Source organism: Pangasianodon hypophthalmus, chromosome 15 (genome assembly GCF_027358585.1).
Source record: "Pangasianodon hypophthalmus isolate fPanHyp1 chromosome 15, fPanHyp1.pri, whole genome shotgun sequence".
Taxonomy (NCBI): Eukaryota; Metazoa; Chordata; class Actinopteri; order Siluriformes; family Pangasiidae; genus Pangasianodon; species Pangasianodon hypophthalmus.
Genome location: NC_069724.1, coordinates 11,008,618 through 11,025,216, shown reverse-complemented (window position 1 = coordinate 11,025,216; position 16,599 = coordinate 11,008,618). Strand labels below are relative to the sequence as shown.

The 16,599-nt window shown below is 39.0% G+C and overlaps 1 protein-coding gene across 1 annotated transcript in view; it reads right to left on the bottom strand.

Annotated features, from left to right (window-relative positions):
- Window positions 1-283: 283 nt before the first annotated feature.
- si:dkey-112m2.1 (transmembrane protein 132D) overlaps window positions 284-16,599 on the bottom strand; it is a 140,107-nt gene continuing 123,791 nt past the window's right edge. The window contains exons 6-9 of the mRNA XM_026940837.3: window positions 16,114-16,322; window positions 10,725-10,992; window positions 4,311-4,502; window positions 284-3,574 (exon numbers count right to left, since the gene is read on the bottom strand). Coding sequence (XP_026796638.3) covers window positions 2,513-3,574; window positions 4,311-4,502; window positions 10,725-10,992; window positions 16,114-16,322 — 1,731 coding nt within the window. The 3' untranslated portion in view covers window positions 284-2,512. The remainder of the gene's footprint in view (window positions 3,575-4,310; window positions 4,503-10,724; window positions 10,993-16,113; window positions 16,323-16,599) is intronic.

Genomic DNA, 16,599 nt, shown 5'->3' with positions numbered 1-16,599 from the left:
GCAGAGTCTGAACCAGAGAATAACTGATTCTTTTCATTTGTTTGCTGTTTGATTTGGTTTCACAGTTTGGCTGAAAACCTTCTCGCAAAACTATTTCTTTCATTGGTCAGAAACATGGTGCCTGTCAAAAGTAGACAAACCTTTACCAAGTGCATGTAGAATTCACAAAAATTACCTGCGCACAGAGAACATCGAGTCAGTGCTAACTAAATGATTAGAGAATTACAGAAATAACTAGTAAAAAAAATTGTACATGGCATCCAACATATCTTTTTGTTCGTCAGTCCAAATCTCCAGAACTCCCGGCATTTCTGCAGCACTACAACTCTGTCCTTTGACACAGTTTGTGCCTTGCAGATCAGATCTATAAAAAAATGCTGCAACCCAAAACACATGGCATGTTTGGTTCACTTCCTGCAGTCAGGTTGATGCAGAGTCGAATCGCACTGTTGGGAAGAACACACCAGTGTATCATATCTGAAAATGCTCTAAGAATAGAAGTGAAGCAAGAATGAAATCAGACAGGAGTTTGTGTGACAGAATGATGTTTAATCTGCACATTCATTAGAGAGACAAGAGCAAAAAATAAAACCAGGCCAAACACAGTGTCATTCAGAATCAATTCTGAAGAAATGATTAGAATTTAAAATTATTTATAAGAATTTCAATCATTTTGTGTCTGTGTTTGCGCGCCATGTGGCCAGCATTACCTGAGGATTACATTCCAAACCACTCTTTAAGACCCAATTACCTGCAGGCAATTAGATCTGCAAAAATTATGGATTTGTTCGAGATTTCTTTTGTGTTTAGAGACCTGTAATCATCATCATTATATACTTTTTGCCTTTTTTCAGTGTGGAGAAAAAAAAAGATTAAAAAAGGAACACAATCGACGACAGTTACTGTTTGAGTGATTGCCTCCTGGTCAACTGGTATGATAGCCATTCTGCTGTTACAGATTGCCAACAGTCCCACAGGAGCCATGCTTTCGATGTGAGAGTCTCTCAACAGTCCCCTGGTTTATGTACATATTCACATTGTTGGTGGCAAAGGTCCCAAATTAGACACATTAAAGCCACAGTAAGGGATGCTAGCAAGTCTTGCTAATCAAATGTAGCCACCGATGGAGTCCACTCCCATGTCCTTTATCCAAAATCCTACCCTCTAAAGACATACACTGTGCGATGGTAAGAAAATACGAACAAGAAGAGCAGCAGTGCATTTATTCCATGCCAGAAGTTTGAAAAATTTCATGACAGCTTCTGGTTGGAACAAAAATTCAAGATAGACACAAGTGTGATGTGTGTGGTGGTCTGCCCTGACATCATAAAACATTTCATGTAAACACAAATAGCTAGCTAACAGATCAATAAGATAAGGTATTAAATATAACTAGCATTACATTGGAGGGTTTAAACATAAATAGGCTAGCTAGCTTTGTATTAGAATAAGGTACGAAATAAAAATATTTTTTTATTAAGTCATAGTTACACCAAGAAGCATGGATACCTTAGCTAGTTATCTCTACACCATAACAGTGTTCCGTAAGTGTTATTTTGTATAGATGATGTCAGAAAGTTTGCCACGCCCACCACCTCAGCGCAGAACTAAGTGCCTGCATTGTTCCGTTTTTCTTTTTGAAGTGTAAGGCAACAGTGACAGTGGAACTTTGAGACTATGTGTACCATCGCTTCCATGGAATACATCCACTCTGCTGCAATCGTACTTCTCTTACTATTTTCTTACTCCATCGAGCTAGCACTTCCTAGAGCTTCCTTCTTAATCACCAACCTTCATATGGGCCACCCAGACATGTGCAAAAAAATAAAAAGCACTGAAGACTGCCTCCTCAGGGAAGCTTTCAGAAGGACTGCACTGAGTTGTTTCATTTTTAGAGCCTTTTTTTTTTCTCAGAGCATCTATTTTTGACAACTAGCTTTAAAGAAAAAAGTTGCTCACAGCAGCTTTAAACCAAAGTATGAGAGTCTTTGGACAAAACATCGACAGGCTACAACATGTACAGGAAAAGGGATGTATAAAAATATGTAAAACCTTACTTAAAAAAGTTCTTACCTCATCCAACCGGCAAATGTCCACTTTATATACAAGATTTATGGATTCATCTCAGAGTCAGTCCTTGATATGTGTGCACATGAATTCTTTCAAATATTCACAGAATATGAAAAACAATATGTCAAAGAAATACGGAATGACAAAAAAAATTTATCTTTAATACAGGAAAAAATGCATTTCTCATAGCGAGTTTGTACATATGAATGTATGTATGTATACATATATAGTTTTCTGCAGTTTCACAACCATCCCTGTTGGCCTTCAGTCCTAATGATGAACACCTTGTGACAGTTGCCATGGAAACAAGACTCGATGAATGGCCTGTCTTTTCATGGTGAGATGTGAGCTGGTCGGCACCCCACTCCTTTACCCTGAAGGCATATGGGTGAAGCTACACTCTGCTCTGAAACGCATAACCGAGTGCTAGAATCATGAAGTGCTATGCGACGTTCTTCGTGGCATTCTCATTTAGCCTCTCCATGTAGTTCCGGAGCTCTATGGAGTCCCCAAGCTCAATGTCCGGGCAAACCCACTGGATATCGTTTTTCCCAACACCTAGTGGACTGTTACCCAGGCAGTCATTGCCTGGCTTGGAGTGGCTGAAGGTGGTGAACTTGACCCGTTTCCTCTTAGTGGTGGGCGAGTTTCCTGTCTCGCTCTTGTGCTCCCGTCCTCCCTGACCTTGTGCACTTTTCTGGCCCAAGAGACCGTTGAGAAGCTGGCTGGCCTCCTCTAAACCCAGGCTGGAGTCCACGGTGGCACTGAGCTCATCTTGCTGTAGGCACAAGCCGGCATGGTTCTCCATTAACTCACCTTCATGCCCCAACCACACCCAGTCATGAGCATGCGCCATACTCTCCTGGCCCTCCAGGGGGAGCTGTTTGTTTTGATACTGCAGGGTGTAGGAGACACAATTGATGAGAAAAACCAAGATGGCTAGACAGAAGACTCCCAGTAGGGCATACATGCCGATCTCAAGGTCCGTCAGGCCGCGCCGGGCTTGAAGCAACTCCTCCTCTGTGGTACGTCCGTGAGGAAGCTCGGCCTGTGCTGGAAAGTTTGAGAAGTCTGCAGGAATGTCTCCGACTGGGCGCTTATCTCCAAAAGGAGCACCCGTTTTAATGGTCGTGGCTCCTCTGTTGACCATCCCTGCCTCTGAAATGGAGTCTCCATTATATGAGGAATTGGGTCTGTGCCTCCTGTTGTCACCATCATCGTTACGGCTAAACTTGACACGAACATTGGTACTAACCGAAGCCAGAACGTTACGGCGCTTGCTTTTTTGGCACGAATCGGCTCCAGACATCTCAATGCGCAGCAGCGTGCCCTGACCCTCACCTTTCACCACTACCACTGGCGACCTCCACCACACGACCCTCTGAACAGAGACCACCCGCTCATCCAAGGACGTGGCTGTCAGCATGTAGTGTGCAGGGTCATAAAGGTCAAGAGGGGTCACAGAGCCATCACTGAAGTGCAACCAAGCGCTGACAAGGGACTCCTACAAAAACAGACAAGATTAAAAACTCTTGTAAAAGGAGCAGTGAGTAAAGTTTCACTAATGCACTTTGCTACCCCAAAACCCGACCTCTGTTAAAACTTTGTTAAAACTTTGCATTGTAAAAGGTTTACACAGCTGTTGCGGCTGGGGGTGGAGCTAATTTCCCAGGCAGAAAACAAGATCAGAAAAGCCAGCAAGCTCCAATGCAAAAGCAAATCACATTTTTTAGTGATTATTACAGATCTAGACGCACAAAAAATCCAAAATGCATCTTTAAAATTCACTGACAATTTAGCAGATGGCAACGCTTCAAACTAGCCCTTGGTAATGTCGAGTGTTTTGGCTGCATAACAATCACGTCTCCTGGCTCATTTAATATCTATCAAACTAGAGGAGCAAGAAGACTCCTGCTGATACAAAGGATTGGCCGAGTCAGGCTAATCAGGGTCGTTCCAACACAACTAGCTTTAATGAGCAGGAGGTATGAATTGCAGTTCCACGGCTGTGGGGTTAACAAAACCACAGCTGCTCATCACTGTGTCCTCTGTGCAACGACTTGTACCTACTGCACTTGCGATTATAATAACGATGGCCAATAACGCAGCAAGCCAATTTTTTGAGCCAAAAAAGGATAGGACGATTCAAAGCAGGGGCGCAGTGTAGTTATTAGTGTATTTCAACAAATTAAAAATTCTTAGAGTTTCTGTTTGTTTAATGAACAAGAGATGAAGTGTACCTGTTTGGGGTTGTGCATGGTGTCCTGAGTGGTGGCTGTGGCTGCAATGGCCCTGTTGCTGCCCGGACTGAGCTGCAGGGACAGTGAGAGGCCTGACACCAGCTGCACGCCGAGATCCGTAATGCTCACTTTATCATCCAGAATTCTCACCGTCCTCTCTGCCAGGACCGAATCCGACAGGGGGGACATCACCTGGGGGAAGCGAGAGAGCAGACTGTCTAAACCACACAGGCCCAGTTGTTTCTCTTACATACTACTCAGATGGGATTAGATTTCCAGACATACGTCTATTAAGTAAAGTTTTCAGAGGACATCTGTAGTGATTGTGATTGATTCACAAAGAATCTTTATCAAGTGCAGGCAGAATTGTCTTTGCGATATACGCATGTTTGTCACAGTAACAATTCCATAATTACTACACAGACCTCACTTTAATACAAACTGATTGTTTTGAGCTCTATTATAAGCGTTTGTTGTAGTGGGAGTAGTGCAAATTGTGCATGAACATGTGTGTAGGATGTACCTATGTGTAGGATGTACCTTTGCTGGGAGCTCAATAACGTATCCAAACCCACAGAAAGCATTGCTTCTCTAACACATAACCTTTGAAATGTTGTCTATATTCAATTGTTCTGATTTTGAAAAGTGGCCAGCACTCGGTTTCGGTTGGTTTTGATGTGACATGACAGAAAGGAGTGAGCACTTCCTGTACATGTTGCTGCAGTGTGTTTATACTGAAATGCAAAATCTCTTTTCCCGCAGGATTTAATGGAATCTTTACCACCGTGTCAAATCGGATGGGATGCAGATCATCTAGGGTTATTTCTACTGCTCATTTAAAGTAGGGAAAATACAGTGACAACATCTCTCCAGCTATGTGCATGTGCAGTCCATAAAAAAAAAATACTGACATGATGGATTCAGATGAGATTAAAATCCCAGAGACACTCCTGTCATTATTACATTAATCACCTCCCCATGTAAAACTAATACAGTCTGAATAAGGCTTTACCTTTTTACATAAGACATGGCGCAGGAACACTGTGATAAAAATAACTGCAGCTCGGAGTTCTCCGAGCGCATGACAGTTCCTCCATGCCCTCAAATCAACACCTTATTTTGAAGCACAGAACCAGCTGTGATATGCAAAGTGATGTGCAGCCTTTCCATCCACAGTTAAGGCAACACCAGCTGCCTCCATACTTTCACATGTTCCTCTGTCATAATGAGTGTCCCTCATCTCTGTCAGAGCCGAGCACAGCTCACACCGCCTCCCACTTCCTCCAACACTCAGTGTCTGCAAGCTTCAGCTCCACTACTCGCCAAATCTACATTGTACTCCAGCAGCATGACTGTAAATAAAAAATAAATACAACTTGTCGTCCAACTTCTTTGCCATAGTGGTACTGTACACTGTCCCTAGAATGTATTCAGTCATACACACAAAGTCATACACACTGAATAAGCACGCCACCAAAAACCTTAACATAAAGTTTCCACGTAAAAAAAATACTAATAAATCAATCAGTTCTTACAATAAAAGAAAATTAAACAGAAAATACATAAATTCCATAAGTTAGCCATCATTATACAGTACTGGATTGAGGAATACCATTTAGATAGATAGATAGATAGATAGATAGATAGATAGATAGAAAAGTTATTCAAACAAACACAGTACAATTAAAAAATAAGTTAATTTACGTTAACCTTAACATGTTACTGTAGGCCAATAAATGAAGTGTCATTGTAATCAAATAAATAAATTAATTAAAAATAAATAGATAAACATAAAATACAAAAATACACATATTCCATATACTGACCATCATTACACAGTATAGAAAAACCCTAAATTTTGTTGTAGACAAATAAACAAACATAAATTTTCAACTCTCACAGTCCATTAAAAAATACATGAATTTAAGTTAGTTAAGTTGAATTTAGCTAGATAGATAAATAGATAGATAGATAGATAGATAGATAGGGGGAAAATAAAATAACAATACACAAATTTACCAGCATTTAATTGTGAAATTTTGACCCAGTTTAAGAGTTAAGAGTTGTACTGTTGCTACATGGAGGTTTAGTCCTGATTCTTTGTTGTTGTGTTTAGTCTCAGGTGGGGTCTCAGACATAGGGTTGTCAATCAAGCATGCTCATTAGAATATTAGGCCCCGCCCCTTATAACGCTCTCAGGTCAGTGAGTTCTGCTGCTGTGTGAGTGTTTTATCACATTTCTTTCCTGTTCTTATCATTCAAACTTTGATGGATGTTACACACTTTTGGCATCATTTTGGCACCCTGACACCAAGATTTTAAAACTGTGTTACCTACAAAAGAAGGTCATTGTATGGACAATTTCCTCAACACTCATTGCAATTCACTCTGCATTGTTTAGTGTAATTATTCATTGTCTGTAATGAAGTGAAGGCAGCAGTGGACACAGGCGAAGGTTAATAGTGTGGCTGGTTAGAGGCAGCGAGCATGGCTAAGTGCTCAGCTAGAGGACTCATCTATTAGGAAGCATCAGTGATGCCTGTGATTTACGTCCACACAGCCCTCCAGCTTCAACTCCTCCATCTGGGCTTTTTATCTGATTTTAATTTTCACCCATTGCGGTTTGAAGATGGAGCCTCAGACCAAGCGAGACAGAGTGTGAGGGAGCAGGAGAGGCAATTTTGCTATCAAATAAAGCATCAGAGTGAACTAACAGTATTATCAATATTCCTTTCGGGCTGCAGTACATGTATGATTTAGAGAAAGTCTACTAAAATTAGTGAGGGAGAGATAAACAGATCTATATAAATTTATAATTCACGAGATATATAAATTCGAATAACAGTATTAAAGCGTGAGTCTATGAAAGGGCTAAACACTAGCATTAGCTGTATTGTTAGCTAGCAAGCAGAGAATGAGGTGCATATCATAAATATATAATGCGTAATGTAATAAATATCAGGACCTCAGAATTATGAGGTTTCATTTGGTATTTTGGTTGAAAATGAGTTTTGGGTGTTAGATTAAAAAACAAAAAGTTCTCTTCTGGATAAAAGTCCAGAAGTTACATCAATAGCTGTGCTGGGGAAGTTCCTCATATTCAGAGTCAGATTACGCAGCTGTTTATCATCATGTTTCAGTCATGTTTTTGCTTTTGTTGCCATTGAAGGTTTCTACATTTCCTTTGTCCTGGCAATTCACAGCCAAAGAGAGAAAGAGAGCTACTTTCGGCAGACATACACTATTCAGGAAGTGCTTGATAGGCGGATCAATGATGCTCCGCCTCCTTGTTCCAGTGTGACAGCACACACATACACACACATACACACACACACACACTTGTCACATTTCAGAGTGATTCTCCAGTTGTCTTTACACAGCCAGACAGACAGCTAAGTACTACTGAGACGTCACTGACATCCTTTCATTTTGAACGAGAGTAAGTGCTAGGATAACTGCAACTCATCCGTCTGCCGTCTGCACACCACGGCGCATCCTGCAGCTGCTGTGCCAGGAAAATGACAAATGAAGTTTGTTTTGGCAGGCAGGAGGCCATATTTATCTGTCCACACTGGAGACAAATGCTCTCTAGTGATAGGAGAGGAATCAGAGAGCCGGGTTTCTGCTGCTTGCTGTTCCATTTGAAGAACTGAGTTCGAAGAAATGACGGCATGTCAGGTTCACGATGGCGGTTAAACATATACGAAATGTAATTACTTCAAAGATTTAGCATTTGAATACATGGGGTCTAAAACATTTTTCAATGATTATGCATACCGGAACATTTTCATTTCTCACAAATGTATAATTTAATGCATTCCCCATCTTGTTTTTTCAGCACAAACTGTACTTTTGCAATTAATATCATCATGACTCATTTCAGAGCTCATAAAGCTGTTTTCTATCTAATTTTGAAAAATGTGTTTTGAAAAAAAAAATTGAAAACACAGTCAGAACATGTTTGCAATGGATTTTTTCTCCATATGGCCAAAAGTTTGTGGGCACCTGACCGTCACACCCTTTTTGTGCTTTTCGAACATCCCATTCCAGATTCCAGAATTGATCCTCAAGAACTAAAACAAACCTTCAAATTAAAGCTTATCACCAAATGTAGAAAGGTGATGCCTCCATAGCCAACAAGTCTAGTCTCTTGTTACTAGTTAGTATGCCTCAAACACCCTTAAAATATACGTCAAACAGGAAGGAAGCTACTAAAGGAAGACTATTTCAGATATATGACCATGCCATGACTTTGACACTGTTTGGATCAATTCCAAAATCTAATCAGTTTATCTGTTGTTCACAATCATATATCAATATACAGTGGCTTTTGTCATGTAAAAAATGAAACCAAGATAAATTGTCAGATCTTTTCCAACCTTTAATGTGTTATAGCAACCAACAAAATAAAAATAAACAAATAGGTATGTTTTAGAGGAAAAAAGAAAAAGAAAATTTTACACTAACCTGGCTGCATAAATGTGCATACCCTTTTATAATGGGGCATGTGACTGTGCTCATGTTCAAAAGTAATTATCATACACGTCATCAGTGAAGTGATTTTCTTGATTTTCTTGAACTTTCATCTGACTGCTGAAGCCATGGTCTGCAAAGAGATTACCAAGCATGCATTTGACTTCACTGTCAAAAGGCATCAATCAAGAGAGGGCTACAAAGGAATTTCAAAAATATTAGATGTACCATGGAACACTGTGAAGGCCATCATCAACAAGTGAAGAAAACGGGGCACCACAGTGATGTCACCAAGACTGGGACAGCCCTCAAAAAGGACAAGATGAAAACTGATCAGAGAGGCTGCCAAGAGACCTACGGCAACATTAAAGCAGCTGCAGGAATATCTGTCACGTGCTGGTCATGTAACAAAAACATATCGTCTTCTTCACATGTCTGGGCTATGGTGAGGGGGCTAGACGGAAGCCCTTTCTCACAAAAGAAAAAAAACAAATCCAAGCCCACCTAAAAAAAAAAAAAACTATGTGGCAAAATGTGTGTTGTGGTCTGATGAGACCAAGATAGAACTTTTTGGACATAATTCTAAAAGATATGATTGGCACAAAAACAAGACAGCTTATCACCCAAAGAATGCCATACCCACAGTGAAGCATGGTGGTGGCAGCATTACGCTATGGGGCTGCTTCACTTCAGCTGGGACTGGGGCTCTATTCAAGTTAAAGGGAATCATGGATAGCTCCAAATGGCAATCTATTTTGACACTAATCCTGCAGGCCTTTGTTAGACAGCTGAGAATGAAGAAAATTTCACCTTCCAGCATGATAATGACCCACACGTCCATGTTAACAAAGGAATACCTTCAAAAGTAGATCAATATCAGAGCTTATATCCTATTGAAAAACTGTGAATGACTTGAAGAGAGCTGTGCACAGGAGATCCCTTTGCAATTTGATAGATCTGTAGACTTTTGAAAGGAAGAGTGGAATAAAATTGTCAAATCAAGATGTGCTAAGTTGGTAGATTCTTTCCCAAAAAGACTGAGCTCTGTATTAGAAGCAAACTGTTTAACAACCATCATACATGTTTTTCAGTACAGAGGTGATGGATTTGACATTTGATTAAAATTTCTTGTGATTCATCTGTAAGTCTTATCTGGGTAACATTTTGTAGGTGCGTGAAAAAAAGGTCCGCTTGACTTTGAATTGAATTTTGAATAAATTACAGCACACAAATTTTTAGTAGCAGTTATGAAATGAAATGTAAGAGTATGTATGTCATGGTGTGGGTGTTGTTATCAAAGCCCTGTGTGCTCATTCCACATAATCATTGAAGGTAAAAAAAAAAAAACTGTGTTCATTTTTTATGTAAATATAATCACGGGGAGATAAATTATCATTTTATCATCCAATTTTCTGTTTCAGATTTGATATATTTACCCACAGTGACCCACCTGTGATGCAAGTAAACTCATCTTCATGCAGGGATAAAAAACTTTTGAGCCATATACACACAAACCAGTGAGGTAAAATCCCATTCTAATGGATTCCTATTCAATCAATATGCTCACTACATAGGGTGTAGGGTATGACGATGATGTTGCATACATGATGTAGTGCACTGAATGTCTAATAAAATGGCGATTCAACCACATAAAAAAAAAGAGTGACTCCAATAAGAGCCTGTTAGAAGTTAAATGAGTTATATGATATCATTCATATTTAAAAATAAATATGTTATGAAATAATAAAATAATATGCATTTATTCAGAGCTCTTTTCCTATATCAGGCTTTATAATTCATTTAGTGAACAAGTTCAGGAAATGAGGTTTGATACAGTTGGCTCTGGCACTAAAACTCAAATTGGAACCTCAGATCTTAAATCTTCCACTTTCATTATTTTTTTTTCTATATGTAAGTAAGCAAGGAGTTGTGGTGTCTCACCTGGACTTTGGTGGTTCCAATGTTCAGCCCCGTCAGCGTCGCTCCATCTGTTATTTTGGCCACTCGTGAGTCCTCCACTTTCAATAAATCCTTCACTAACTCCGTCACATCCACCTGCCAATCACTGCCCAGCAGGAAGTCCGGCTGGCCCCGCCCCTCCCCTGGGTCTGCTTCAAAGTGTGTGAGGACACGCACAGTCGTGCTCTGGTACTGTGGACCACAACCTCGATCCCGCCTGCTCCCTTCATCTTCATCTTCATCTACAGATCTGAACACAGGAGACAGTCTTTTAGAAATGGCTTTTATTTCCTTATTTCAGCCCACGGAATTGTAATACAGAAGAAATCCATCCGTGGATTTCTAGCTAGCTAGTTCACATTTGCTAATATAAATAGCTAATCAAATGCCTGTATCAGTGTGCTGCTAAACTAGATTCCCTCAGCTAGCACCTTTTTTAAAAGTTAGCTAACATTAGTGCTGATTGGCCCTTGTTGCTACCCTGAACAGGGCTTTCAGTCTAGTAGCAAAGAGTTCGGACATAAATCAAAGAGATAAACCTACCTAAAAAAGGTGACTGACCAATAAGCAACCAAGAAAAAATGACCAAATATTACAAGCTAAGAAATAAAAATTTAGTTGATTCCATATTTAAAAATAAGCTGATACAGTATTCAGATATGAAAGATGCTGATGTTTGTGAAATAAAATTCACTAATATTCCTAGCTAACAGATTTCACAGATGGACATCAGGATAAATCTTCACTGGTCCAAAATTGTGTCAAATTCTGAGCTGGTTATTAAAACAAAGAAATAACTTACATTTTTTAAAACAATACCTATATTTTATTACTTTTAGCAAATATTGTCAAATTAGCTACAACGCTAATGTTGAAAACTAGTGTTTCTTTAACTGCATGCATACTTCCAGCAGCCAATCAGAGCAAGGCTAGGTCTCATAATTATAATTGGTTAAGCATGACAACAAAAGAAAATACAGAGGAGGCGGAGCTTCAGTGCACCTTCAGTAAATAAATGCGGGTTTTGTCAGCTGCTGTTGTCAGAAATAAACTTGCTCTGAACTGCTGATATTTAATTATAAATATCATAATATTTATTCTGTTTATAATTTTATAATTTTTATAATTTTACTGCACACAATTGGAATCATTACTGCAGGTTCAGCGTTCGTAACGAAGGAAATTCCCACACAAATTCTAAGCTATAGTCATATCTAAATATAAAATTAACAAATGAATCTGAACAAATAAACAAATAAGTTCAATGTTCAATGTTTCCACAGGCTGTAATGCGTCCACAGCTACTACTACTACTACTACTACTACTACTGCTACTACTCTCTCTCTCTCTCTCTCTCTCTCTATGACTTTTCTGCTTGCAGCATTGAAATATCATTGGCGATGGGGAAAAAAACTCATCAGTAAAACATCTGTGCAATTTGTCTTGCGAGCATTTCACACAAGACAAAAAAAGTGTAGCTGTTTTCAAACGATGACTTGAAATTCATTTACGAAAGACAGACAAACCTGGACCACTGCCCGGTGTCAAGGTTTGTCAAGTTGCAGAGTTTCAGGGCTTGCTGGCTTAAAATATATCAGTGGCTAGCAAAGAACAAAGGTGAAACGAGTTGCTCGGTTTGCAAAATATACGGTAGCACGCAATTTACAACTTGCCAGCCTTAATTCAGTACTCAAATGGTGCTTCACACACAGCAGTTAAAAGAAAATGATCGAGAGAAAGATACGGCACAGAATGCTGTGATTAATGCTTTGGAAACTGTGCAGTTAGAGGGTGAGGAGGAGATTAGCGCTCTACTTAAAACAGCCTACTTCCTAGAAGAAAACAAATTGGCTAATTCAAAGTTTAGCCAGCTGGTGAAATGTATCAAATAAATCACACGACAGATACAGTAATCTATGGAAGCTACCTAAATGAGAAATGTGTGTCATGCTTCAAGCTATTGCACGCTTATGGAGGACCATGACAAGTCTGTTTTAAAAAGTCAAGTCTTTTTCTTGGTACTGAAGGAGACGACAGACATGAATAGCAAACAACTCATGACATATGTGAGATACACACACAAGCAAAAAAAATTTAAGTTGTTCAGGAAAATAAAAGCGTGAAAAATGAGCATGTTTGAGTGATTTTTTTTTTTTTTTAATTTTACGTCTTTGGGCTGAATGTAATCCTCCTCCAAAATCAATGATGCATTTAAGGAGAAAAGGGGAAAGAGGAATCCTCTTTTATTCTTAAAAATTAATTTTAGGCACTGTTTTATTTATAAGGTTAGGCTCAGGGCAAATTCTAACTATATGTTTTTTCTAGCAGATGTACTGGTTTAATGCTTCATTGTGAAAAAAATGTATTGTATGTACTATGTGCATGTGTTATATAGCATTTGTTAATTACTCAACATGCAATTTAATTAACAGCCTTTTTTGTAGATATAATAAAATAAATTGCACAATTTATGGATTAATAAAATAAAACCATAAACCATAACTATATAAAAGTCTATCAAATTAATGGAGGACATTATTTGAAGTGAGTATCGACTCCATGCAGAGAGAGAGAGAGAGAGAGAGAGAGAGATTAGGAAAGCAATGCTGAAAATGTACATCTATTCATTCATTCATTCATTCATGTGTCTGTTCATTTGTTTATTTTCGTGTGTTTAATTTTCAGTTCAGGGTGCAGACGTGGAAAAATGACATGCAAGTCATGTCTAATTTTTTTTTGTAAGATATCTTTAAAAATATGAAGTTTTTTGTTGTAGGATTCTACATAGAACCTTTAAGGGTTCTAAATTTTATGAAGGTGTAAAATGTACAAAATAAATGGAAATTTCTCTAAAAAAAAATCAATAATTAATAGAAATCAAGCACAAGCATAACTAGTGAGACTGTTTTATGTTAGTAGCTCATTTTAAACACAAGCTACTGAAAAGCCACAAGCACAAACATGACTGTTAGCCACAACACAGTCTTGATTGTCGAAAATGTGATGGTGAACAGAATTATGAGATTGTAAACACTTATGCTGCCCTCAAATCTGGCCAAAATAATAACTGGTTTCTTGTGTGGCTGCCTTCAGAAGCAGCCAGAATTCATCTTTAGCACATGATCTCCAAAACTGTTGCCTGCCAAGGGAATTCCACCTACAGGGTTTAAGGAAGGGGGAGGACATTTATAAATCTGGATTAGGAAACCACAGCTTAACGTTCTAATGCTAATGCACTTAGAAAGATGAATGGTTCAGTCATACAGAGCCACTATGGATTTTTTTTTACTTATAACGCCTCAGGCAAAATTAATAGAAACAACAGCTGTCGTTTGCTGCACATCGTGTGTCAGAGCGCCCCTCAATGGAGGAGTGTGATATGATTGGCGCTCTGTGATTACTGAACCGCATCCTCTTCCTCCATTAAAGCTGAACTGCAACCCTCGCACAGCACAGCCTGGCTCCTGACCAGCATATTTTTAACAGAGACAGTTGTCTCCCACGTTCATGTCTGTGTTTTGACGTTTGCCCTCACTCCTCTCACCTCTCCTTCTGTCAGTTCGCTCTCTTATATGTCACACGTGTCCAGCTTCAGGACTGCTGTAATTCCAGACGAGTGTAATTTAAAAATCGTGCCGTGGATGACCATGGCATGTGTCAGTATTAACCTGTCAGAGGTGACCCTAGATCATTAAAAACCAGCGTCGGCATCCTGTCTGCTCCTCTGTCACGCCAACTCCAACGCATCAGGTCAGTTACAGAGCCAGCAGAGACCTCAGGACCATTTTTCATGAAGATTCTCATAGCAGGAAGTGCTGACTTGGGGTCAGTCCCTACTGTTCTCAGTCAATGCTAATCCATACACAGTGCTCCTGTGATGGTGAATAATGATTTTTTTATCTACCTCAGTCTGTTAGATAGTTAAGCATTTATGCATCATGGCATATGATTCTAATGACTTGCATGATATTTTAATAGAGTTTCATATTAGATAAGTGCTGCTGCCTTAATTTCTGAGGAGCAGCATTGTATGTGTCCTTCTCACTGTAGATAATTTCATGATCCGGTTCACAGCAACAGTTTTTCATGAAAGTTTCAGCAAACATGGCCATCCAAACTGACGCTCTCACAGGAGTCATTTACAGATGCAAATAAATCCCTGACTGTTTCTGAACATTTGAGAGCTCTATATGATGTCCTACTTGCATTTTTCAGTAATACCTAGACCACTGCCTTTAAACTCTAAGACTTTATTTTAGGTCCAAAAAAATCAAATATGAAAAATGTGGACTGAAGCAGGAAATGCAAATTTTTGTCTTTGCTGTCAAATGTAATACAATATAAAAAACAAAAGTAAGAGACAATTTAAAAATAAAAAAGACTAATATGGTGATACATGAATGAGATGACAAGCATTGAAATAAACATCTAATAGAAGTCAGAGTATTGCCATTACATTGCTGTATGAATAGTAATTGTTGTAATTATCACATTAATATCTGCAAATTTGATCTAATTTATAATTATGGCTCATTTTTAGAAGCTTTTAGCATTTTAATTTTTTATATTGTGCTCTGACAGTTAATTGTGCACACAACTTAAAGAAGCCATGAGATACTAAATTGAGGACATGAAACTGTAATGTGTACGTGGGATATAGGCTATTTTTTGATGCTATCAATCCAGTATTTTGATTGGGTGAATAGTGAAGCTATGTCAAACTGTCACACACTGGCACTGGACTTATTACTGCTCTTCTCTCAAGTGATATCACTCAAGAAAAATGCAGACTTGCACATAACCGAGATCTGCTTCTATCATGTAACTTCTCAATAGTGCTTAGGTTTCTGGTAACGTCTGAGATCTAAATACCATTGTGTGCAATTTCAGTATTATGGCACGTTATAAGTATTATAGAATACTGTAAACTGTATGATATTTTATACTATGAGAATATAAAGTGATACTTGATACCTTTACCTGTCATTCTATCTGTCAGATTGGTTTCATTTTCTTTTTTCTGCCAACTGGCTTCTGCAGTGATGTGACTTAATGTTCTGGACTCTTTCAAACTGTTCATCATTGTTAGAAATGTTTAGAATCTGTTTAAATAAGTGCACAATGATGACTAAACATGGCATGTAGCAGCAGGTAAAAAAAAACAGCAAGACACAACATCTGTTTCTAAAATCACAGAGATGGACTCTTAAATGGACAGGAATAAGATAATCATCCTGACCTTGAGCTTGTCGAGAATGTAGATACATTAGACGGGAATTTTTGGAGAAAACCAGATGTGGACGTTGTGACAAACCATTCAGGAACCAATCAAAAGGAACAGTGTTTCTGATGCTCAAAAATTAGCCTCACCTCTGGTTGCCCCCGGAGACAGGGACCCTCCATCCCTTGATTTGGTTGAGCTCGGGGTCGGCCATGTCAATCTGCAGGGGCAGGCGAGGCATCCACACACTCACCTCCAGCTGGGCACTCAGGTAGTTGTAAGTGAAGTTCAACATCATCTTCACCCTCCCTCTTGTCTCCTTCCCGTTCACATACACATAGTCGCACCTCTCAGACACCTGCGCGAAGAAAATCAAACCCTCAGTATAGACTCACAAGAATGAGAGATAATCCACATGCAAGTGACTTGCTCTGCATTATCCTCCAAACATCTGCAAAGTTACGCTCCATATAGAAAGAACTGGAATAAAACTTCATTTGTTTGTGCTGATTTGTGTCCAGCAATTCCTCAGATGTAATCTCTCGACACCCTGCAATTTAATTTGGTTCGATTTCAATTCAGTGTGCCAGGATACAATTTTTCATTTCTTTCCAGTACTTTTAGAACATAATATC